A 25,313-nucleotide genomic window follows, 5' to 3' on the forward strand; every position below is an offset into this window, starting at 1 on the left:
GCCTGTGTGGGTTCCTCACCCGCAAGTTTCCTGCAGCAACCCACCTGTGCCTGTCTTTCAGCCAAAGAGCCCCTCGCTGGTCTGCCACCGAGGTCGCCATCCAAGTAGTCATCTTCTCTGTTTCTCTTTCTCAGTGGTGAATGTTTTCCCAGTTATTGGTGCCTTGCACCAGCCCACTACTTTCTTAGAGTCTGCAATTCCTCATGGCCATTGTGAAATACAGATGCTAGCATCTTGGCTAGCTCTCTCTCGATTATATGTGATCGAACCTTCTGGGCTTGCCATGCAGAACCTTGTCAAAACCCTTGTCAAGGTTTATGTATTCTACATTTACAACCTTGCCTTCTTCAATCCTCTTGATTGTTTCTTCAAAATAAAACTGTCAACCTTATATTTGAAGTAAATGATTTCCCTCACATCAATTGCAGTTCTGAATTTCTACCATCCTCTGCTAGTAGAAGCATTTTCAAATTTTATATCTACATTTTTCTAATTATCAGATGGTAGCCCACAGTTTTAATCACCACCTAATCCCTTCCCCCTATTCTTCCCAAAAATATTGGAAGTAGTTATTCTCTGATCATTAGATCAGTTCCTTTACTATTTTAAAAAGTTAAAAACCAATCACCCATTGTCATTTTTTCACCATGGATCTCCAACATCATTTTGGTAAATATTTACCACCCTCATTCCCATTTATACTTCTTGGTTTTTGGTGCCCAGAACTATTCTCAGAACTTCCACTGTTGCCCAACTGGAGTCTGTTTAGAGCAGTCTTTCATTTCACTTTTATCTGTGGATATAGTCAGCCTTGTTTTTAATTCTGATTTTCTTTGACATATGTTCATGGCAATCTAATGATCAATACACAGAGCGGGGAGTGGGGACACAACACTCCCCCCGTAGGGTCCAGCACTGAGTTTGACTGCCATCAGTTCCGTAGAGGCTTTAATTAGCCTGGTAAAGGAGCCAATGGTGTTGTATTTTAAGATCCTGCAACTGCGAGTTGAGTCCAAGATGGTGGCATTTATGTTCGACAGTAGCCATGAAGGGTTTGTGCAAAAGTCTGTGTGGATGTGCAGGCTGCAGAAGTACTAGAGGCGAATCCATGGCCATTCAATGACTCGGGGGGAGGGGGGTGCGGTGGGGGGGGGACAACTCTCTTTTGCTTCTCTTTCTCTAACTATGAGGAGTGTCGGGCAATTTCTTTTGATGGTGCATCTTTATCTGCCTTATAATAGACTGAGGAAATTTTATGTAATATTACATATTATGTTTTATTACATGATAATAAAAAAATCTTGAATTTCATGATTTCTGGTTCATTTAGAAAGTAGCTTGTACCATTTATTTCAGATCTAAAAGTGGACAAACTCTTACAATTTATTTCAAGTTTTATGCATCCATCTACATTTCTTACAATGCTATCATTGTCAATAGCAAACTGATATCTGTGGTTTGAGAACATCCATTCACATTGTGGATAAGTAACAATGAATTCTTGAGTTTCCTGTGGGTCACCACATGTCATATTTTGACAGAGGTGCTACTGATCTCCCTTGCTCTTTGCTCTCATCATTCAACCCATTTCCTCAATGTAAGACAGAGAGAATCTCATCACCCCATGTCCCAAATCATTAAGGTATAGATTTGTTCATTCTCAAGATATCAGTATTTTTAACCTTTGTTATGCTACCTGGCACATAATGGAGGAACGAACATGTCCTCTCTCAACCCCCTGCCTTTGATATTTGAAGACAATTTGCTCATTTTGGAATATGGTCAAACCTGGGTCTGACTTGTCATGCCACAACATGAAAAGACTAGGAAATACCAAGAATATTAACAGACTATCTGCTAATATGAATTGAAAAGACTTACATAAACCATTCGAAGATGATTATCTGCTGCAGTGCTGGAGAATACAATCACCTCCCTATGTTAGAACAAATCATCCACTTGTTGCTGATTTTAAGAACACCATGTCTTTTACAATATTCAATTTTTTAAATTTAGACATACAGCACAGTTACAGGCCATTTCGGTCCATGAATCTGTGTCGCTCAATTTCCACCCAATTAGCTTTTAATCCCCAGTACGTTTCAAACAGTGGAAGAAAACTGGAGCCCCCCGGGGAAAACCCACAGAGTCATGGGGAGAAAGTACAATCTCCTTACAGACAGCGCGGGATTCAAACCCCGGTCCCGATCACTGGTGCTGTAAAGATGTTGTATTAACCGCTATGCCAACCATGCCACCCTAAGTGTAACTCTAAAGCTTCCCTATCACAACACGCCTCACCCTGTCCACTCCAGAGACTATGAATGCCCTGTCTATTATGCACAGTTTGTAGAAGTGATTTTCCAGTCCAGATTTCCCATTAGCTCTCCCATTCATGTGGCATCTTATTTTGCCTCTCAGGGTTACATATACAATTCTTGCAATATTTAAGGTCTACTTGTTCAGATTTTTTTGAAATCTCACCTTTTATCGTTTCTACATGCAAGATGTGTGACCTCCACAGCTTTGCATGACTATATGCACATTTCTAGACTCAACACTGTCTTATTACTTAGCCCAGAACCGAGGAAGCACAAGGAATCTAATGAACAAGTCCTTTCAAATTGCAGAATCCTCACAATCTTGGTGCTAGGAGGGTAGTTTCAAATAATTCTTCTGATAATCAATAATGGTGGATTCTGGGCAGATTTTTGTTGTGAATGTAATTATCTAGAACCAAAGGGTGTGGAATAATTTGCTCTCTCTCCCTTTGTGGGCAGTGAAGTAGAAGAACATCGTGCTATCATCTGCTCAGGTTTATCTTACTGAATATATAGTGAGAGAGTTTTCTTTCAATTGTCTCCTTTCTTTATATTAGTTATTTGCATGGCTCCAGTGTATTTGTCTGTTCTGTGGTATAGTTTCTCAAGTGAATCAAACAGCTCACTGTTTCTTACATCACGTCCATGTGCTCTTCTAAACAGGAAGGATCCCACCAAACATTTGGTTTCAGGTACAGGCATTCAGATTTCATAGTTTTATCAACTCACACTTCTGACCCCATCACTCTAAGAAACTGGAGGATAGTTAACACATTAAACTATCAAATGGACTGTCAACACCTTTCCCAGGGCAAGGATAGCAAACATCAAAGGACATATGTACAAAGTGAAGAGAGGGAGGTTTAAGGGAGACATCAGGGGTAAGTTTTTTTTTTAAAACACAGATAGTTGCGGGTGGCTGGAATCCCTTGCCGGGGTGGTGGTGGAGGCTGAAACATTGGGACTCTTAGACAGGCACATGGATGGAAGGAAAATAAAGGGTTACGGGGTAGGGTGGGTTAAGTTTTTTTTTAAAACAATATATAATCGGCACAACATCGAAGTTGAATATTACTCAAGATTCTGCCTCACCAGTGCCCAGTACAGTTACAACAGAACCTCCTTGATTTTGAATTCAATCCCTCAAGCAATGAGAATCAATATTCCATTTGCCCTGTTGATTACTTTCCACATATGCAAACTAACTTCTGTGATTCACGTATAAACACTCCTAAGTCTCTCTGCTTAACACCATACGGCAGTTTCTCACCATATAAATAAAAGACCTATTAACTATTTTTTTCCGTCCAAAGTGGATGACCTCACATTTACCAGTGTTGTACTCCATCTCCCAAACCCTTCCCACTCACATAACTCATCTGTGTTTCTCTACAGTGATTCTCCACACAGTTTGGCTTTCCACTCAATTTGGTGTCATCAGTAATCTTAGGTACACAACACCTACCCTGTCCCCCCTCCCTCCTCCCCCACCCCATTTATATATATATATATATATGTATATATAGGGAAGAGTTGTTGGCCCAGCCAATCTATGCAACACTCCACTAACCAATGATTGCCAATCAGAGAAACACCCGTATATCCCGTCACTGCCTGTATTGATTAATCACTCTTTTGTCCATGCTATTACTTTATCCCCAACTCTGTGCATCCTTTTCTGTGTATTTACAAATGTTGGTGGAGAGTGATTAAGTAAATAAAAGTGATTAAGTAAAAATACAGATTAAGTGATGCTTTACTGCCTTCATAACTCTTATTGGGAAGATCATTGCTATTGTTTTTAAGGAATAGGTCAAGTAAAAGCAAAATTCTATAACAAACAAAAGCAAGATTTCAATGCAGATAGTGCACTTTTAGTATCTTAAAGGTGTACATTTGTAAAATGTCTGGAATAGATGAACAGAATTGCTGCCCATGGGATTAAAGTGGCATCAGCAAAACTAGTTTAAATTTGGTTAAGGAACAAAGATCAGAACTAAATAGAAAATGGTTGTTATTCAGGCTGAACGGAAGTCTACCGTAGTCTCCCCAGAGGGCCGTTTATAGGGAGGCTGAGTTTTTTGTATACATTTTAATGACCTGGACTTGAAACGAGGAGGATCATTTCAAAGTTTGCCACTATTACAAAAGTTAGAAAAGTGTTAAATATTGGAAAAGAAGGAACATGTTTTAGTAGGGCATAGAATCGTGATACAGAAATGAAATTTAATAGAGAAGTGTGAAGTGATGCAATTAAGAAGGAAAACTGAGCAAAGGCAATATAAGTGAAGTGATACAATTATAAAGCAGGTGAATGAATGACAAGATTCATGGATTTACCCTCAAAAGCCTTTGAAGATGACAGGTCAAGTTAATGAGGCACAAGAAATGATTGGGGAAATTGCAGGTAATCATTATAAAACCATTGGTTATAGTTAAGCTAGATTATTCTGCAAGCCTAGTGAGTTTATTGGGACCAATTTTCTACTGAAATCTATACAGATCGAACAGAAGCCAAATATAAACAAGGCTATTTCTAAGCAGTGAAAGCACAGCGCTCTTATGCTCAAAGCACTAGCTCCTTATGGAGTGTAATGAGAATGTGTCAATCTCTATACATTCCCATCAAAAGCTGGGAAAGTTAAGGTATTCATAGCCTCAAGGAGCTGGGAAGCTGGCTCCAAGCAAAAGATTCCATTTTGGATCATGCTGGAAGAAATGGGACAGTGATCCTCAAGGACAGGAAAATCTGCCCCTCTACATTCTGGGAGCTAAATTAATCCGGATGTGGAAGCAGATTTATTCGCAAAGTTCAGAGAAAAAAAAATACTTGCAGGAGTGGGGCAACTGGCTGGCTAGCCTCCACTACTTGTGAAATTCTATGACAAGGTGTGCATTGCTAAAATTCTTTGTGGATTTGGAAATAGTGAAAGCACCACCAGCTATTGGGCCAGTGCAAGAGTGCAAAATGTTTCAACTGTTTAACTCTTCCATTTATTTTCCAGCACTTGAAAAGTCCATATGATACTGATTTAATGTGGTAACTCTTTTGCACAATGTTTTTGCAGTGCCAGCGACTTAGGTTCAAAACCAACGTCGTCTGTAAGGTGTTGTATGTTCTCCCCGTGCCAGCATAGGTTTCCTCCATGTGCTCTGATTTCTTCCCACCCGCCAGAAACGTACAGGGTTTGTGCATTTGGGTGTCATGAGCTCATGAACCAGAAAGGTCTGTTACTGGGCTGCATCTCTAAATTAAAGGTTAAAAATTAAAATACCTCACTTTCTTCTATTTTCTTGCACTACTTGTTTATTTTTGAAATGCAATCCTACTGTAAAACAACAAATTTTATGACGCGTTCATGACAATAAAATTCTTATTCTGATTCTGAGGTCACAACTTAATTTATATATTTAATAGTGGAAAAAGTATGTCCAATGATTTTAAGAATTGTCAACTGGCAAAGCTGAGAAACATTTAGTCTCGTAAGCTAATGAATGAACCTTATCCTTATTAATTCACTTAAGGCTAGACCTCAGTTTATGTTAACTAACTAATCTCTGATTCTACAGCTAGTTATTTGTTGAGTTGCAAAGTGGTCATTTTTGGATTGATTACTGTTTCACCAAATTGTGTACATAATGGAATGTTCGAAATGGGCTCATCTTTGCACTTCATTATCTCTCCATTTGCCGTCAGACCTACTGATGCAGCTCATACCTATCAATGAAAAAAAAGGAGATAAATTAATTTCAGCTGATGTACGTCCAGATATCTTAACAGCTTGCTGGCAGAATTTGCAAATTTCCCAGATGAACCATAAAATTCTCTAAAGTGCTTTCACATCCACAAGTCAGGATATTCACCCCACAGTACTAGCAATTAAAATGTAATGGGATCATCATATCTCCATGGCGTTCTCATCCGTGGTTATCATAATAGAGCCATGGTAACTGCACAATTAGCCAGGGGCAAATAATTATTCAGGATCTCAGTTTTCTGTTTCATTCCATTTCCTTTTTATAAAATGGCCATGTGCATTTCTATTTCATTAACTGGTTTACACAACCCAATCTTGTCGATATGACTTAATCAAGACAAACCAATTTAAATCTTGTTTATTTCATAGCTTTTGAAGTAAATTGAGCGATCTTAATCTTAAAGATAGTCTCAGTTATTTAGAAATGTACTTTGAATTAGAACTATAACATAATTATGTTTGATTTCAGGTTTATGACATAATGTACCAAATAAACATTGATGGTACGACCAAAGAAAGTTTAATGAAGATTGATGCTATCGGTAGTTTTGAGACCTTCACAACAGGAAATGGCAGTGACGAGTCTGTGGAGATTCATGATTTTAAAACTGTGAGTCAACAGTGTTTCCTTCTCATCTCCCAATTATCAGCAATTCTACAGTAACGAGTAATTAATCCACCAATAGGGAGATTTGTCAGAAGCTGCTAATTACACAACTTTGTGACCAATTGTAATTCCATTCATTCACGTGACATTTATCTTTTCATTTAGCACCTGCACAAACACAAAGCTCAGTCACAATCCAGAGTGGTGTCTGAGCAGATGAGTTACAACCTGATTTTCAGACAGCAAATAAGGCATTTTTCTGAATATATAAACATATATCCAAGCTTTCAATGGAATATCTATCAACGATTTACAAACTGACATTGACAATCCACTTCTGCCTTTGATGCTTATTGATTATACCACCAGGCAACCAGTTTAATTCAGTCATTATTAATCTTCACTGGTATCACCATCTATTTTGTATTTTATGTACTTATTCAGGAACAAGGTGTTGCTGCAAACATGTAATATTGTTTGATAGTAAAAATGATGCTTTCAAAAAACGTTATTACAATTTAATATCAGGCTGAATATCAATATTAGGACTAAGTACAAGCAATGTAGATTATATGTTAATTAAATTTTACTTCAAATTGCTCAATAATAGCAGCTTGAGTCAGAACTTCCTCCCAGGTCTTGTGTTATTTTTAGCAGACAGTTACAAACAGAATTGTCGGATTACATTAGAGAAGAAGTTATTCGTGCTGCAGGCTCAGACTTTGAACCAGAGGTGACAACCACTGCAGTGCAAACAATGAAGGGGGTGGGGGGGGGGAGGGGTGGGGGGTGGGGGGAAGAACAGCAGACTTCAAACAGGAGATTTCAAACAGAATGAATGGAGATTATTTGGGCAAAATAGAATACACTGCCCAGAAAATCCTGACAAGTGAAACTTGCTGGGAAGGTTTGAAATCATGAAATAGGGTTTGGTCCACAATCTACCTCAGAGCTCGTCTCCTGAAGGCATGGATCGAAATTACCACCCGCTCACATTTTATACCATAAGGTGTTTTAACAAACAGGTTGTCGATAAACCATTTTACATTAAGTTTCTCCTCAGCATTATCATCTTCAAATTGTAAAGTAGATTTTGCCAACCCAGACAATGCTGGCATTTACAATTGCTTTGAAAAGAAGCCTCCTTCATAAACCCAGCAGACCTCGTGATGAAAATAGGATGGGCAAGGAGGCTCAGAATTTTAACCCAACAGTGATGAAGTAATAGCAACGTGATTCCAACTTATGTGGTGCACATAAGTTGGCCCAGGCATCACTCTGGTCGCAGTGTACATTCCACCTCAGGCTAGCGTCAAGTGGGTACTGGAGGGACGGACCACTGTATTAGCAGCCGTGAGACATCACACCCTGATCCCTTTCTGATCATTGTAGGGGACTTCAATCAGGCCAACCTGAAGAAGACTCTAACAAACTACCACCAACACATCAGATGTAAAACCAGAGGAGCAAACACATTCGACCACTGCTTCACCACCATGAAGAACACCTATCAAGACATATCACGACTGGACTTTGGCAAGTCTTATCACCTGGCTGTACAGCTACGCCCAGTGTACAAATAGAGACTGAGGATTACAGCACCGGTAGTGAAGACGAAAAAATGTACAGTCGAGGGAGGGAGGTCTACAGGATTGCTTTGAATTGGTGGACTGGACCATTATTATATGTGGACTGTGAAGGAAAAAGTGGCCTGTCCATCTGAAATATTGTGGATTGAGGGTGGTCACGTGTCCTCCCTGTCTGAAACTTATTCAAAAGTCACTTCGCCTGTCAATCAAAGTTGGACTCTAGCCACCCATTAACACACACCTTGCCATTGGTGCATTTAACTTTCTCTCTCTCTCTGCCTCATGATCCAACCCCTGGACTTCGTTCCATGCCAGATCACTGAAAGTGTCATGGGTAAGGTGGGCACTACACTTAAGCTGATTTGTAATATTGTGATAGATCAATACTTGCAGAGAGCTGCACCCCCGTTGGTACAGGGAACCGGGTGTGTGTAAGAGTCCCTGTCTGTAGAGTGTGAACTGAAGTGTGTGAGCATGTAGAGTATAGGAGGCCACTGGTATTGGTCCAACCTAGGTCTGATATGAATGTTTATACCGTTGTTTAAGTAATACAGTAATCAAATACTGTTTAATGTTCTCCCATTTGTCTCCTGTGTATTAATTAAAGTTGCATGTGATTGTAACATGTCCAGACTTGTCTCTCTGTGAACCCACCAAACCTGAAACTCTTCCCAACATGACAACCATATTCAAGAACTCATCCTTAGACTTGAACGAATAAGCAACAGGTGTCACCGACTTCATCAAGACCTGTGAGGATGAATGTATGCCCACGCGCAATACTGGGTGTTCCACAATCAGAAGTCTTGGATGAATCAGAGGATTCGCAACCTGTTGAGGGCGAGATCAAGGGCTTTAAGGCCAGGGTTCAGATCACTACAGGTATAACCTGCAAAAGGTGATCTCTGAAGAAAAGAGGTAATTCCAGTGGAAGTTAGAGACAGAGACAGATCCATGCCAGCTATGGCAGGGAGTGCAGGCCATTGCAGCCTATAAAGTAAGGGTATATATCATAGATGGTTGTGATGCTTCATCAGATGATGAGTTGAACACCTTCTATGTCCACTTTGAGAAGGGGAACCCAACAGTGCTGATGGGAATCCCTGAAAAGTCAGAGGACCCTGTGGTATCTGTCTCTGTGACTGACGTCAGAACATCATTCAACAGGGTGAACCCTCGCAGGGGTCAAGCCCTGACAGCATACCTGGCAGAGTACTGAAATCTGTGCAAACCAACTAGCCAGAGTGTTCACAGATATTTTCAGCTTCTCATTGCTGCAGTCAGAGATTAATGTCTGCTTCATAAGGGCATCATTCATCCTGGTACCCAAGAAGAGTAGTGTGAGCTGCCTGAAGGATTATCGCCTAGAAACCCTCACATTACTGTGAAGAATTGCTTTGAGAGGATGGCCATGACCAGAATTAACATGTACCTAAGTGGTCCGGACACACTGCAATTTGCCTATTGTCTCAATCACTCCACAGCAAACGTAATATCGCTGGCTCTCCACTCAACTCTGAGTTACCTCGAAAGCAGTAACTAGGGCTGCTCTTCATAGACAACAGTTCAGCCTTCAACACCGTTATTCCCTTAGACATTATCAAGAAGGTCTAAACTGTGGATGTCTGCATCCCCCTTTGCATTAGATCCTTGTCATCCTCGTCAGAAGACCATAGTCAGTAGGAATTGGTAATAAAATCTCCTCCTTACTATCAATACAGGCGCACCCCAAGGATGCATGTTTAGTCCACTGCTCTACTCACTACACACCCATGACTACGTGGCCAGGTTCAATTCCAATGCTATCTATAAATTTGCCAATGACACCACTGTTGCCAGCAGAATCACAAATGGCAATGAGGAAGCATACAGGAAGGAGACAGATCAGCTCATTGAGTGATGTCGTGCCAACAACCTTACACTCAACGTTAGCAAAACCAAGGAGATAATTGTGGACTTCAGGAGGGAGTCAGGGGAACATGACCCAGTCCTCATCAGATGATGAGTTGATCACCTTCTATGTCCACTTTGAGAAGGGGAACCCAACAGTGCTGACGGGAATCCTGAAAAGTCGGAGGACTCTATGGTATCTGTCTCTGAGGCTGATGTCAGAACATCATTCAACAGGGTAATGTGGAAAGTCAGAGCCTTCATGTTGATGTCATCATTAAGAAGACTCTCCAATGCCCATACTTTGTGAGGTGCTGTAAGAGATTCAGTATGCCATAGAACACTCTCTAAAACCTCTACAGGTGTACCATGGAGTGCATCCCGGCTGGTTGCATCACTGTCTGGTACAGAGGTGCCCACGCTCAGGATAAGAAGAAAACTCCAGAGGGTTGTTAACTTGGCCTACAGCATCACAGGCACCAGCCACACCATCAAGGACATCTACAAAGGTGTTGTCTTAGGAAACCAGCCTCTATCCTCAAGGACTCCCAATATTCAGGCCATGCTCTCTTCACTCTATATGATCTGGGTTGTGAGGGCCTTTGAGGACATCTACACTGCCTCGTAGTTATCCTCGATGGAGTGGTCTAGTGCCTGTATAGTTGCCAGCCATGTTACCAAGTTTATTTCTGTACTAAGAATTGGTGCCTTCATACCAGGCATGAGGCAACCAGCCAGAATGCTCTCTATGATACGCCTGCAGTAGTTTTCATTGACATACCAAATTGCCTCAGTCACCTTACAAAATATAGCCACTGGTGAGCCTTCTTTTTGACTGCATCAACATGGAGGCTCCAGGACATATCCTCGGAGATGCTGACCCTCAGGAATTTGAAGTCCTTGACCCTGTCCACTAATAAGCCCTCAACAAGGACAGGGTCATGTTATCCTGACTTCCTTCTGAAGACTACAGTCACCTCCTTGACTTTGCTAACGTCATTATGCAATTCAACAAGCTGATCTATTGCCCTCCTGTGTGCTTCCTCATTGCCCCTTGTGATTCTGCTGACATCATTGTAAATCGGCAATTTATTCCAAATGTTTTCTTATTTTTAATTCTATTAATCTTAAAAATTCAAAACTTGACTCAAGGGTTCCCTGTGGTCAGCCAAGTTAAATCGATTATGTAACAGTGACAGCACATTGCCGACTGTCTCTGAAATTCAGGTCCACTAATATATTCGATCAGCTGTGATCATATTTGTAGAGCTCGTCGAAAGAACCAAAGACTTGTTGATCCAAACCAAGGCTTTTATTAGCAAAAGACCGGACCTCTTCACAGATGGCCGACCAGTCCGGAATGATCCGACCTGGCTAGGGACACAACCATTTAAGGCCCAGACAATAGGAGTGGCTTAGCTCTCAGCCAATCGCTGTAAGCACAGTCTAGGTACAATAACTATATACACTATATACATTGGTGATAGACCTGTACTATCACAATATTGAATGGTGATGTTTCAAAGGGTCAAATGGCCAACTCCTATTTAAAAGTTTTCTGTATTGCATTTCAGCTTGATAGGCCCATAGATGTATTACAATGTATGACTTAAATTCTCCATGCAGTTTAGGGGAGATGTCAGGGGTAGTTTTTTTTTAAATAGAGTGTTGGGTGCCTGGAACACATTCCTGATAGTGGTGGTGGTGGAAGATGTACACATTTAAAACCTTTGAAAACTGCAGCACAGGAAACAGGCAATTCAGCCCATCTAGTCTGCGCTGAATCATCATTCCTCTAGTCCCACTGACCTGCACCCATTCCATAACCCTCCAGACCAGTTCCATCCACGTATTTATCTAATTTATTCTTAAAACCGAAGAGTGAGTCTGCATTAACCACATCAGATGGCAGCTCTTTCCAAACTCCCACCACTCTCTGAGTGAAGAAGTTCCCCCTAATGTTCGCCCTCAATCTTTCACCCTAAAGCCATGTCCTCTCGTATTTATCTCTCCCAATCTAAGAGCCTACTCACATTTACTCTCTGTTCTCTTCATAATTTTGTAAACCTCTATCAAATCTTCCCTCATTCTTCTACACTTCAAAGAGTAAAGTCCAAAGCAGTTTAATTTTTCCCTGTAACTTAACTCCTGAAGACACGACAAAATCCTAGTAAATCTTCTCCGCACTCTTACTGATATCCTTCCTATAGTTTGGCGATCGGAACTGCACACAATACTCCAAATTTAGCCTCACCAATATTTTATACAACCTCACTGCAACCTCCCAACTCCTGTACCCAATACTTTGAAATATGAAGGCCAAGATGCCAAAAGCTTTCTTCACAACCCTGTCTACCTATGATGCCATTTTTAGGGAATTATGTATCTGTATTTCCAGAACCCTCTGTTCCTCTGCACTCCTCAATGCCCTATTATTTACTGTGTATATCTTACCTTGGTTTGTCCTTCCAAAATGCAACACCTCACACTTGTCTGCATTAAATTCCATCTGCCATTTCAGGCCCAATTTTCCAGTTGATTCCAATCCCTCTTCAAGCTTTGAAAGCCTTCCTCCCTGTCCACAGCAAACTTGCTGATCCAATTTCCCACATTATCATCCAGATCATTGATATAGATAACAAACAACAATGGTCCCAGCACCGATTTCTGAGGCACACTACTAATCACAGGTCTTCAGTCTGAGAAACAATCAGCTACTACCTCTCTGTCTTCTCCCATTCAGCCAATTTCAAATCAATTTTACAATGGATTCGTGGATACTTAGTATCTGAACCTTTTGAACTAACATTCCATGAGGGACCTTGTCAAATGCCATATAGACAACATCCTCTGCCTTTACTTCATCTTGGTAACCTCTTCCAAAAACTCTATACAAGATTCAATATATATGACCTATCATGTACAAAGCTATGCTGACTATCCTTGACTGTCCAAAACACCCTCCAATAATTTACCCACTATTGACGTCAGGGTCATCAGCCAGTAATTTCTTGGTTTACTTTTGGAGCTTTTTTAAACAACAGAACAACGTGAGCTAGCCTCCAATCTTCTTGCACCAAATGTTGTAGCTAAGGACATTTTAAATACTTCTGCCTGGGCCCCTGTAATTTCTACACTAGTCTCCCTTAAGACCTGAGGGAATATTATGTCAGGCCAGAGGGATTTATCTACCTTTATTTGCTGTAAGACAGCAAGCACCTCCTCCTCTTTAACCTCTATATATTCCATGGCACTGCTGCTTGTTTCCTTTCCTTCCTTATACAGTATGCCAGTTTCCTGAGTAAACACTGATGCAAAAATAAAATTGTTCAAGATCTCCCCCATCACATTACGCTTCACACATGGATGACCACTCTGATCTTCTAAAGGACAAATTACTACCTTTTTACTCTTAACATATTTGTAGAAACTCTTCAGGTTTATCTTCACATTATCTGCCAAAGCAACCTCATGTTTTCTTTTTGCCTTCCTAATTTTTTTTAAGTATTTTCTTTCATTTTCTATACTCTTCTAGTACGTCATTTGCTCCTTGTTGCCTATGCCTACTGTACACCTCTCTCTTCCTCCTAAACAGATTGTTAATATCCTTTGAAAACCAAGGTTCCCTAAGCTTGTTAACTTTGGCTTTAATCCTGACAGAAACATGGAAACTGCACTCTCAGAATTTCACCTTTGAAGGCCTTCCACTTACTGAACACATCCTTGCCAGACAACAGCTTATCCCAACACACTTCCCAGATCCTTTCTCATACACACAAAATTGGTCTTTCTCCAATTTAGAATCTCAGCTTGAGGACCAGACCTTGCCTTATCTATATTAACTTGAAACTAATGACATTATGGTCACTTAATGACATTATGTTCACCTACACATACTTATGTCACTTGACCTGTCTGTTTCCTTAATAGGAGATCAAGTATTGTATCCTCTCTTGTTGGTACCTCTATCACAACTTTATTTCTGCTATCTCTCTACAGATTGCTCCTCCAATTCTCTCTAATAACACTTTGTGGAGTATGACCATTTAAAAGACACTTAGATGAACACATAGATGTAAGAAAAATGGACTGTGAGGAAGGGAAAGGTTAGATTGAATGTAGAAATATTTTATATAGGTCAGCACAACATTGTGGGCTGAAGGGCCTGTGGTGTACTGTCGTTATGTTTTATAACACTGGTTTTGTGCAGAGTGCTTCAACAGCATGAAGGAACGAAGGCAAGCAGGGTGACATGCTACCTAATCCTTGTAATCCTCTTCCATGCAAATTTTCCCTGACAGGAGAGAAACGGAACTATAAAATTATCTCCATAGTAACGGTCACTGCATAACCCTCTGCTGAAGGCTACTTGTTAAATCTCTGCCATTAACTCACACTTCAAATATGTTCAATATACAAGGTGATTTATTCTACGAATGAATTAGTCTTTTTTTTTAATCCATTCATCAAGAATGTGGGCTTCACAGACTGAGACAGCATTTTGTTTATGTCCATCCATAATTCCCCTTGAGAAGGTGCTGTTGAGTTGCCTTCCTAAACTGCTGCAGTCCTCAAGGTGTGGGTGTAGAAAATTCGGTTTGGGAGGAGGTTCCAGGATTTTGACCCTGTGACAGTGAAGGGACAGTGGTAAGTTTCCCAGTCAAGATGACGTGGCTGGGAGGGCAATTACCAGGTGGTGGTCCTTGGTTTTGTTGCCTTTTGTTCTTTGACTGGTGAAGGTCATGGGTTTGGAAAGTGCAGTCTAAGGAACTTTGAGTTCCCCAAGTGAAGAAGGGACAAGAACCACAAATGGATCCAAAACACAGTTAAAACAGTATCATATTCTGTGAATTGTACTGAGTTCTTAATCTGTTATGACAAGCAGGACAGGGAGAAGCTCTTGATGGTTTTGACAGCTTCAGGTATCATGTACAGTAATATTTGAAAAGTAAAAAACCTATCCGTTTTCCTGTTACATTTTTGTATTTTGTTTTGCCAACATGTTTGTGTAGTCAGAAGAATAAATCCTTCTTTTTAAAAAAAGGGCCTAACTGGGATACGATTCGCTGGAGGAGAAAAATGTTACATCAAAAGTCAAAACAAAATCGTTCTTCCCAATACTGTACCTATCAAGACTGAAGAAGAACTAATTAACCTGGTATGTATAAAGACCTGGCAGTTTTTAAAGTATCTCTATGAGTTACATTTGTTGCTTAACAACCCTCACAAAGCTTCAGCATTTTATTGGTAGCAATAAATGAAAAAAAATCTTTAATCAAGGGTATGTCTAATATGCTCCTTGTTACTGTTTCAATATCATGGCTGTGTTACTACATGTCATGGAAATCAGATTCAAATTTGGGAATAGATAGATGGCACGCTGAAATACGTAGATGTATACCTCTGTGGCCACTGGAATCACAGTGGACACAATGAAACAAACACACAAGATTTTTCTTCAGTGAATCAAACGGATTTATTGTTCAGAGTGCGTCCATCTTTTAAAAGCCCAAATCTCACACCCGACATGTATTGATGTCATCATGCACTGATGCTACATAGCCTGTTTGATGCCTTCTGGGAGTTGTAGTGCCACCATAGCAACGCTACAGACACCTCCCCCCCCCCCCCCACCCAACCCAGAACCAGCAGAAAGGTCTGTCTGTCTTTTAGGTGGTCGACCTCTGCGACGGACTGTTGGCTGCTGCAGTAGGGAAGACTTGTCCACATGAGTTGGTTTTAAACCTGTCAGTAGTGAAAGACTGTGGCTTCCCTCCAATGTCCAAAATAAAGGTTGAACTAGTTTGTCTGGGTATCTGAAAAAGTTGACCATCTGCTCCCCCTATGGACGAAGACATTTTTTTGCAATTTTTGAGGTCTTCAGGCATGAAGGAAGAGTGTTCTCCATGTGAAGATGGTGGTATAGGGGTCAATTTTCCTAGGGTCTTCCTTAGCCTGGTCAACAGTTCCTTAGGATCATCACTGGAGTTGGAATGGTAGGGGACGAGCTCCCCAGATGAAGCTTGGAGGTCCTCCTTTGGAATTGTCCTAATACCCAGTAATACCCAAGGAAGCTCGTCAGCCCAGTTCAGGCCATCGAACTGAGCCATCAAGGGTGACTTGAGATGTCAATGAAATCTTTCCACCATTCCATTAGCCTGTGGATGATAGGAATTTTTATGATGATTTGTTGTACTGAGTAAGTGAGACAAAGCTGTCTACATCAAGGAAGTAAATTGTGGTCCTCTATCCAAAGTAATGGGCACCAGTAAACTAAAACAAGACAACCAGGAACTGAGGAATGCCCAAGCACAAGTGTCTGTAGTAGCATCTACCATAGGCACGGCCTTGGGCCATCGGGTAAACCTGTCTATTACTGTAGAAAGTTAACGGTATCTTCTTGAAACAGGAAGTGGTCCACCAATGTCCACATTGACATGAGCAAAACAACAAGTAACTGCTAGGAAGGACTGTAGTGGTGTGTTAGTATGTCACTGAACGTTTGCTTTCTGGCAGGCAATGCATGACCTTGCCATCTGTGTAACATCTTTTTTTAAGACTGTGCCACACAAACCATATGAATGGTTGATCTAATTGATGGATGTGAGAGACCATACACAGACGTTTCCATGATGACAGATCTACTGGGCTTGGGTGTCCCATTGATATATCCCAGAGGAGTAGTTTGCCAAGAAGTCCAAACTGGACATCCTTCAATTGCAGGTTCATGATTGCAGTCCAATAAGCAATCGTCTCATGGTCATATTTTGGGCTGCAGCCAAGGCTGTGCAGTCAATACCTTGATCTATGGCCAAATCCTCAAATGGAGCAGAATGGGACAGTGTCTTTTCCAGAAATGTGTGCTATTTTTGTGGAAAATTCTGAAATGAATGATAATTGCTGTCGTTGCCATGCTGATCAGGGCAGTGCGACCTTGGAAAATGCAAATGTTAAGGGCTTGTGGTCGGTGTACATAGTAAATTCTCTGCCCTCCAAAAAAAGAATGGAAGTGTCAAATGGAAAAGTAAATTCCCAAAAGCTTCTTATCAAAAGCACTGTATTTATTCTCTGCTTTATGAAAATGGCAGCTGAAGAATGCTAATGGCCTCCATTGTCCGATGACATATTGATGGCCACCTCCTCCTGCCAGATTGGAAGCATCTGTGGATAGGGCAGTGGCTGCACTTAAAACTGGGGAGCTGAGCACAGTGGGCACGAGTCAGCAAATCTTTGGTCTTCAAGGTGTTGTTTACCTCTTCAGTTCAATGGATAGCTTTTGCGATACCGGACTGGTCACTAAAATGTCAGAGGTAAATGAAGACATTAGTCATACCACGTCCTAAAGCATCAATCACCTGTTGAAATGATTGAGCAGCATTCTTTAATCCAAATGGCATTCTTAAAAATTCGAACAACCCAAACAGGGAAATTATTGCTGTTTTTTTGGAATGTCTTCTGGCTCTACCGGACCAAGTCTATTTTGAAGAAGATTTTTGCTCCATGCAAATTAGCTGAGAAATCCTGAATATGAAGCATTGGATAATGATCCGGGATGATCGTGTCATTAAGCCTCCTGTAATCGCTACACGGTCACCAACTTCCATTATGTTTCGGGACCATGTGTAATGGGGACGTCCAGGAGGTGTCAGACTTATGAATTCTGCCTAGTTTCCCCATCTTGGCAAACTCGTCCTTAGCTAAATGCAGTTTATCTGGTGGCAAGCAATGTGCTTTCGTATGGATAGGTGGGCCCTTAATACAAATGCAGTGAGGAACACTGTGCTTGCAGTGGAGGCAAAAAATTGTAGAGCAGTAATCTCAGGGAAATCTCTTTTAGCACTGTAAGAGAGAGTTGTACAGAGCCTCCACTACCACAGATGTACAATAGAATGCAAAGGATGTCCAGAAATGGTTGAACAAAGCGTTGTTTCTGTAGCTGTGGTGAAACTTGTGAATGTCACAGAATTCCACATATCCGTGAATGAAAAACAATGGGTTGCCAAGACAACCAACTTAATTTTTGTTCCAGAGGCACAAGAAACTGCGATACTTTGATCTTGACCAAACCTGAGAAGCTGGAGGCGCTCAACAGACCAGGCAGAATCCACAGGGACAAATGGTAAAGAGGTCCTGACCTGAAATAGTGTTCATCTATTTCACTCCGAGGATGCTGCCTGACCCGTTGAGGGCCTCCATATTCTCATTGCTTGCTCTGCATTTTGTACCAGTACCATGCTGAAAGCAGAACAGTCATCACATCTATAGTTCTCAACATTTTATCAAATTTTAGAAGACAAAAATGTTCAACTGGTTTTTGAACAGGAGCAGGGAGCCTGCTGTCCTCAACCATTTTAAACACAGAAGAAGATACCCTGATGTCATAGAGTTTGAAATTTCTTTGGATTCAGTTCAAGAACTCTGTTTACCAGAATCTGACAGATTACAGCAGATCATTCCAACCCCAACCCCAAAATAGGGGTTACTATTGGGAAAATGTCTCATGCATTTAACTTATGGGCAGATAATAGGCAACCAGGCATCACTACTCAGTCCATTTTGATTGTGAAGGTACTTTCACCTTAAAGATGGAATTCACTTATTGTTGATTCACTGGGCATGTTCTCTGCCTAATCTCCTTAAATGCTTCAGATTTATTGTCAGAGTGCACACAAGACACTACACCCAACCCTGTGATTCTTTTCTCCTACAGGTGAATCACAAACTGAATAGGTTCACAGCCGAATCACAAGATTAGGCCACAAATCTGTTGCATCTTGCAGAGCGATTCATGCTTTAGGAAGAGTCCTGTGTAAATCCATCAGTGGCTACATGCAGAGCTTTGCAACTCCTGTAGCAGGGTCATGTTGTCTGCTGGCCAGACCCTAAGAACTCTCTCTCCAGTGGAGCAACCAATCAGCAGTAGAAAAGACTGCCACGAAAGCAAGAAGAAATGGTGGCATGTGGAGATGGGGGAACTGTCAAGCAGCATAATCCAATGCCTTAATTGAAGCACTTGTCACATGCAAAACTCAGGCTATGATAATCCCTGGGCTGATCCACCTTGCAGACATTATAGCATCTTGCTGGATATATAAATAGTGACTTTGATAAGCAAAAGCACCTAGCAACAAGTATCAGCACCACAAGGTGGCACAGTTAGTGTAGCGGTTAGTGCAATGCCTTCACAATGCCAGTGATCAGGACTGGGGTTCAAATCCCCCGCTGTCTGTAAGGAGTTTGTACTTTCTCCTCATGTCTGCATGGATTTTACCCAGTGCTCCAGTTTCTTCCCACCGTTTGAAACATTCCAGGGGTGTAGTTTACTTGGGTGTAAATTGGGCAACACAGGCTCCTGAGCCAAAATGGCATGTGACTGTTGTATGTCTAAATTTAATTCATGGACCCTTTAATGATCACACATTCATCTAGCAATCTGACCCTTCCCTTTTTTTCTCTTGTGCAGAACCACTTGCTTCAAAGCCTCCAGATTCTTCCTGTAATGGTTCAACCAGAATTGCAAGTATTGCAAGTGTGAGCTAGAAACTGGTAAACACCTTTATTTAATGTGGCACATGACCTTTAACCTAATTGAAAGCACATCTCACATTCCTAGCATTTGCCATTTTTCTCTTCTGATAATTTCAGACATTAGTTATCTTCTTTTATCTACCCCTCCCCTAATTGTTCCAAGCCTTGAACACCCTCTTTCAGCCATTCTCACCATCATGTGTCAGTCAGTCTTTCCTGCTCTCCACCTGGACACAGCACAGACAGAGAGCAGTGGTGCTATTACCAACAGAGATGGGGAGCTGCAGCCCACCATTACCACCCCCTCTGCGCGCATCCAGGAAACGCCAAGGCTGGCTGTCAGTAGTGACCATCAGTTCTTGGTCAATACTGGGGCAGAGGTTAGTGTGCTCCCCCAACCCAGATACATGTTCAGGAAAGAGATACCCTCGCCTCATGACAGCCAAGAACAGCAGCATCCAAACGTATGGGTCATGGACAATTCCACTCAATTTCGGCTCGTCACGGTTCAACTCGTCCTCCACCATTGCTGATGTATCAGAGCTGCTCTTGGGAGCTGATATTTTTTGTGAGCACATTCCCTTATAGTAGAACTCAAAGGTTGCAACTTAGTTGATTCAAAGACATTTGAGTCACCTCATCTCGAGTCATTTGAGTCACCTCATCTGTTATGCTTTCGGACAATCCTAGCGGATTTCCCCAGCATTATTACTCCACAGTTCATGACAGCCCAACCAAAACATGGAGTACAACACCACATTCTGACTCATGCATGAGCATGCTCAAGTGTGTAGGCTCCCTCTGAATAAACTGCAGTTGGCTAAAGACAAATTTTGACGCATGGAGGAAATGTGGATTGTTCACTGCTCCGACAGGCCTTGGGCATCTCTGCTGCATATGGTACCTAAGGTTTTTGGATTGTGGAGACCTTAGGTAATGTCCAAATGACATCACAGTGGCAAATTGCTACCCAGTTCCACATATACAGGATTTCTCTGCAATCCTTCACGGTGCTTGGATTTTCTCCAAAAATCGACCTGGTGGTTGGGTACCATCAGATCACAGTTCACCCAAACGACATTCCTAAGACTGCCTTAATTACCCCTTTTGGGCTATTTGAATTCCTCCATATGTCCTTTGGTTTAAAAAAAAACACGGCCCAGACATTTTGCTTCCATCCATTCGCCTGCTGCCAGAATCGACTACACGGCTTTGGCAGCAGATCAGAAAATGAGGAGATGGCCACATATTGCACTGCCATCTTTGGACTTAAACTGGAGGACATACACTTTGCCAGCAAATGCCTCCCAACTTTGTGACGCATCTACAAGCCAACAGCGCCCCATTGTACCTGCTCCGTGGCGATGTTGAGTGTTTGACGCCATACACAGTTTGGCTCAACCTTCGAATAGGACAACAACAAGGCTTGTGGCAGACAAGTTCATGTGGCATGGCCTGTGCAAACAAATCAGTGCTTGGGCAAGGGCATGCATCCAGTGCCAGACCTCAAAATTTCAGCACCACACCCAAGCCCCACTACAGGACCCACGCAGCACAGGTTTGATCACATCTATGTGGATAGCATCATCCAAGGGCACTATTCACCTCTTCACAGAAGTAGACAGATTCACGAGATGGCCAGATGTTGTCCCGCTCTCTGATACTTCTGCTTCATTTTGTGCGAGAGCCCTCATCATCAATTGGATACTATGTTTTGGACTACCCATGTACATCTCCTCTGATAGAGGAACTCAGTTTATGTCCAGGTTATGGTCCACAATCATATAGTTGTTGGGCACACAGGTGCATCAGTTGACAGCTTATCATCCTCAGTCCAATGGCTTAGTGGAACGTTTTCATCGCCATATGAAAACAGCTCTGATGGTATGTCTTAATGGACCAAATTGGATCGATGAACTGCCTTGGGTACTTTTATGTATCTGTACTGTGCCAAAGTAGGATCTGGCTAAGTCCTCCACAGAATTGATGTATGCCCCCCCCCCCCACCCCATGGTCCCAAGAGATTTCATTTCAGCAACATGAGGGCAGCAGGAATCTCCCACTTTAGCTTAAAGGAGAAGGTGGATACACTGGTACCTATCCTGACTACCCGGCATGGGTCTACAACTTCATACATTTCGCCTGAACTCAAGGACTGCCTTTACATATTCCTGTGTAGGGATGCTCACACGGTGCCATTGCAACGGGCATATGAAGGTCTTTTTAAGGTGCTGCGGAATGACAGCTCCACGTCTGTTATAGACATTGGCAACAGGAAAGAAACAGTTTCTGTAGATCACCTTAAGCTGGCACTTGTGGACCTAGATCAGCTGGTACAGGCAGCATGCCCCCAGCGCAGGGGGCGCCAACCTGCCAATGCAACTCATAACAGAATTGGAGTGTCAACTCCTCACTCCTGTCCTGGTGGGGCGGGGGGGGGGGGGGGGTCATGTGGTAGACTGCACCACTACTTACCTCACCAGAGCTTCGGAGTTGTGGGTGTCTGCAGACCCAGGAGTCCCCGAGAGATTCTTAGGGACTAATGATGCTAAGGCATCTGGGACCCACATAATTTCTGGGAGTCAGATAATGTGGAGAGCGTATGTGAATTTTGGATATTTTAAACAACTATAAGAACAACATTAAACTAGTCAGCTCATAGCATCTCTTGTGTTCTTTGTTGCTTCACCACCTGCTACAGTGGTGACCCCTTACAGTATATCATTTTGCTTTTTACCCAAAGCATGAACTTGTGCAGTTAACTCTGTAAATGTTCACCAGCTCAAATGTTGCAATATATTGCTGCAGCATATTCCTTGAGAATCTTTAATCACAGGTAAGATTTGAATGCTCATGCAGAATTAACAATGCATAAATTAGAGCTACTACCTATCGATGAATAAAAGCCAATTCCCCAAATCATTGCATGGAGGTAAGCCTGCTCTCCGTTCTCCACTTCACCTTGAAAATCTCCCCCTACTTATTCCTTTCACTGAAACTTTTATATATATTCCTACTTTAAAGTAGCATTAACCTCAAGTAAAATATTCACTTTACCGTTTTTCCTGTGCATCTGCAGAATGTGACAAGAGTTTGCCCTCTGCAGCTTTCAAAAGAGACAACACGTCCTTCTCAGGAACTTTCAATAATAATTATTTTATTCCTGCAGGGATAGAAATATACAGATCACCATTCAGCAGAGATGAACAGTTCATTAGGTTTTTTTTGCTAATCACCACTGACCAAATCATTAAAATTTCAGAAAGGAGAAAACATAAGCCTTTTGAGACTGTCCCACTCTTGAGTTTTCATTTCTTCTCCTTTGTAATAAACATTTTAAGATAGATTAGGAAAGTATGAACAATTGCAAGAAATGTCAGTGTATTTTAGCCTAAAAGTTGCATTGTGATTTTATTTAAATATGTAGGTTGGCATTGAAAGTCAATTATTCTTTGTAGAAAATTCATTGATAATATTTCAAAGAGAAAGGGAGCTTTGACTTCAACCAAACAAAGCGAACATCAAGATCAGATGGGTCAATCTGTAAAAGGTCATGCCTTGAAACTTGATTCATACTGTAAGATCATGGGTTAATTGACAGATCCTTGGTCCATTAGCCAAGGCTACAGCTATTCATCTGGAACAGGGCAATCAGAATTTTCCATTGCCCAAGAGGAAGGGTTGAATAGCTGGTTTATTGACATGTCTACTCACCAGTAAATAACGGAGAGGAATTCTGTGCATTTCCCACCTGCCTTTCTGGGAAAAAGACAAGGAGTCAAGGTGAGAGCATGGCTGGAAGTGGAAACAAGTTTGCTAGAAAACTATGTAATACAAAAGAAATAATCACATATAACAAGAGACAGAGGCCAATTCACTTATTATTTTACTCCAGTGCTAAAATTATATTTTATGAAGAGAGAATTGGCTTATCTTAATTGGCAACAATCACTTGCTCTCCATGAAATAAATCAATGTATCATTTTGTATCTGCTCTAGTTTCACTAAAATGTTTCAGTATGCCTTAAAGTAGGTCAGAGAGGGACCCCACAGGCAAATGAAAGGGAAACGTTATCCAGTTCAAATTACAAGGATCATTTGATTCTTTAGCAGCACGGGTACTCTACTGAATCCAAATTAAATTTTTTAAATTAAATTTATTTTTTAAATTTTTTATTCAATTTAGACGTACAGCATGGTTACAGGCTATTTCAGCCCATGCTGCACAATTTACACCCAATTAACCTGAAACTTTGGTACATTTTGAAAGGTGGGATGAAACCGGAGCCCCTGGGGAAAACCCATGTAGACACGTGAAGAATGTACAGACTCCTTGAAGACAGCATGGATTCAAACCCCAGACCTGATCACTGACATTGTGCCACACCAAAGTGGTTATCGTCATTATCCAAAGCAGAACCACGTTGTCCAATAGACCAATTATACACATCTACCTTTTTTAAAAAACATATGAACATATGAAAATGGCAACAGGGAATAGCGACAACCCGGTCCAGTATCTCCTGTAGAATCATTATGACAAGCCCGGTATGTAATTTATCAATCTAGATGCTGTTATCATGTGTATTGATGTCACCAAAAGATGCCGATTAAAAAAGATTCTCAATAATAAGCTAAAGAAACCATTTTAATCACTTTTTTTTTAAATAGAAGCTGAATTCTGCCATATTACAGTTGTGAAGATCATTTACAACAGATGAATCAGGTCAGCATTGACACTATGGTACAAATAAGTATATTAATTTAAAATGGCGCATATTTGGAACAAGAAAATATTTTCAGTATGCTTCTAAACAAAATTTATTCAGGAATCTATTAGAGGAAAAATTCTATCTACCTCAGTAAGTCCAGGGTAAAATGGCAATGGAAGTGGGGGGGGGGGGGTAATTTTTGACATGACTGTAAGGAATCGTGATATTATATCCACCCATTTCTAATTTGTTTTACAGCTGAGAATCCACCAAAACTTACAATGCCATCCACAGCGTGAGATGAGGGCAGGGACACATCACTTGCACACTTACCTGACTTGGATGCTGTGGGTTTGCTTCAGACGACATTCACTAATGTATGAAAATCCAGGCCTATATAACAAGGAGAGTGTGGAAATTTCTATCTCTCTAATAACCTCAGCTCTGCTTGCTTGCTCCAGGGGAAGATCCCACGGCACATTTTTGAAGGAGAACGTTACAGTCCGAGAATCTGTAACAATATTTTCTCTTCACCCAAACATCATTGGGTTAATGCACTTTGTGGCACGTCAGACAAATTGACGACCATTTTACAACCGTGATTTAACTGAATCGTGCACTTTGAGGTATCCTGTGAAAAAAGCTGTCTTTAAATGTAAGCGTCCTTACTCAGGAGTGTGGAGTTGTTCACCTAGAAATGAGGTATGAAAAAATAGTGATCAGAAACCAGCTTTCAGTAAAATAAACAATCAAATCAGTGAAAGGAAAAATATTTCAGAAAAATCTCTTTTACCCGTAATCAAACCACACACTCACACACTTTTCTGGATAAGGGTTTCCTCTCATCTTAGTCCTGAATGGGCATGCTTTTCTTTTGATAGGGAGATAGATAGAGAGAAAAAGAAGAA

General features: G+C 41.2%; 1 protein-coding gene and 1 long non-coding RNA gene across 2 annotated transcripts in view; one reads left to right on the plus strand and one right to left on the minus strand.

The window, feature by feature from the left end:
- The window catches only part of tnmd (tenomodulin), a 149,328-nt gene that overhangs the window by 83,150 nt on the left and 40,865 nt on the right, over positions 1-25,313 (plus strand). Inside the window, exons 3-4 of the mRNA XM_069893433.1 lie at positions 6,549-6,689; positions 15,210-15,323. Coding sequence (XP_069749534.1) covers positions 6,549-6,689; positions 15,210-15,323 — 255 coding nt within the window. The remainder of the gene's footprint in view (positions 1-6,548; positions 6,690-15,209; positions 15,324-25,313) is intronic.
- LOC138740590 (uncharacterized) lies at positions 5,757-23,451 on the minus strand. The gene is made up of 3 exons (XR_011343058.1): positions 23,408-23,451; positions 22,751-22,856; positions 5,757-6,039 (listed from the first exon to the last, which is right to left on the minus strand). It is a non-coding gene; the product is annotated as an uncharacterized lncRNA (long non-coding RNA).

Source organism: Narcine bancroftii, chromosome 8 (assembly GCF_036971445.1).
Source record: "Narcine bancroftii isolate sNarBan1 chromosome 8, sNarBan1.hap1, whole genome shotgun sequence".
Lineage (NCBI taxonomy): Eukaryota > Metazoa > Chordata > Chondrichthyes > Torpediniformes > Narcinidae > Narcine > Narcine bancroftii.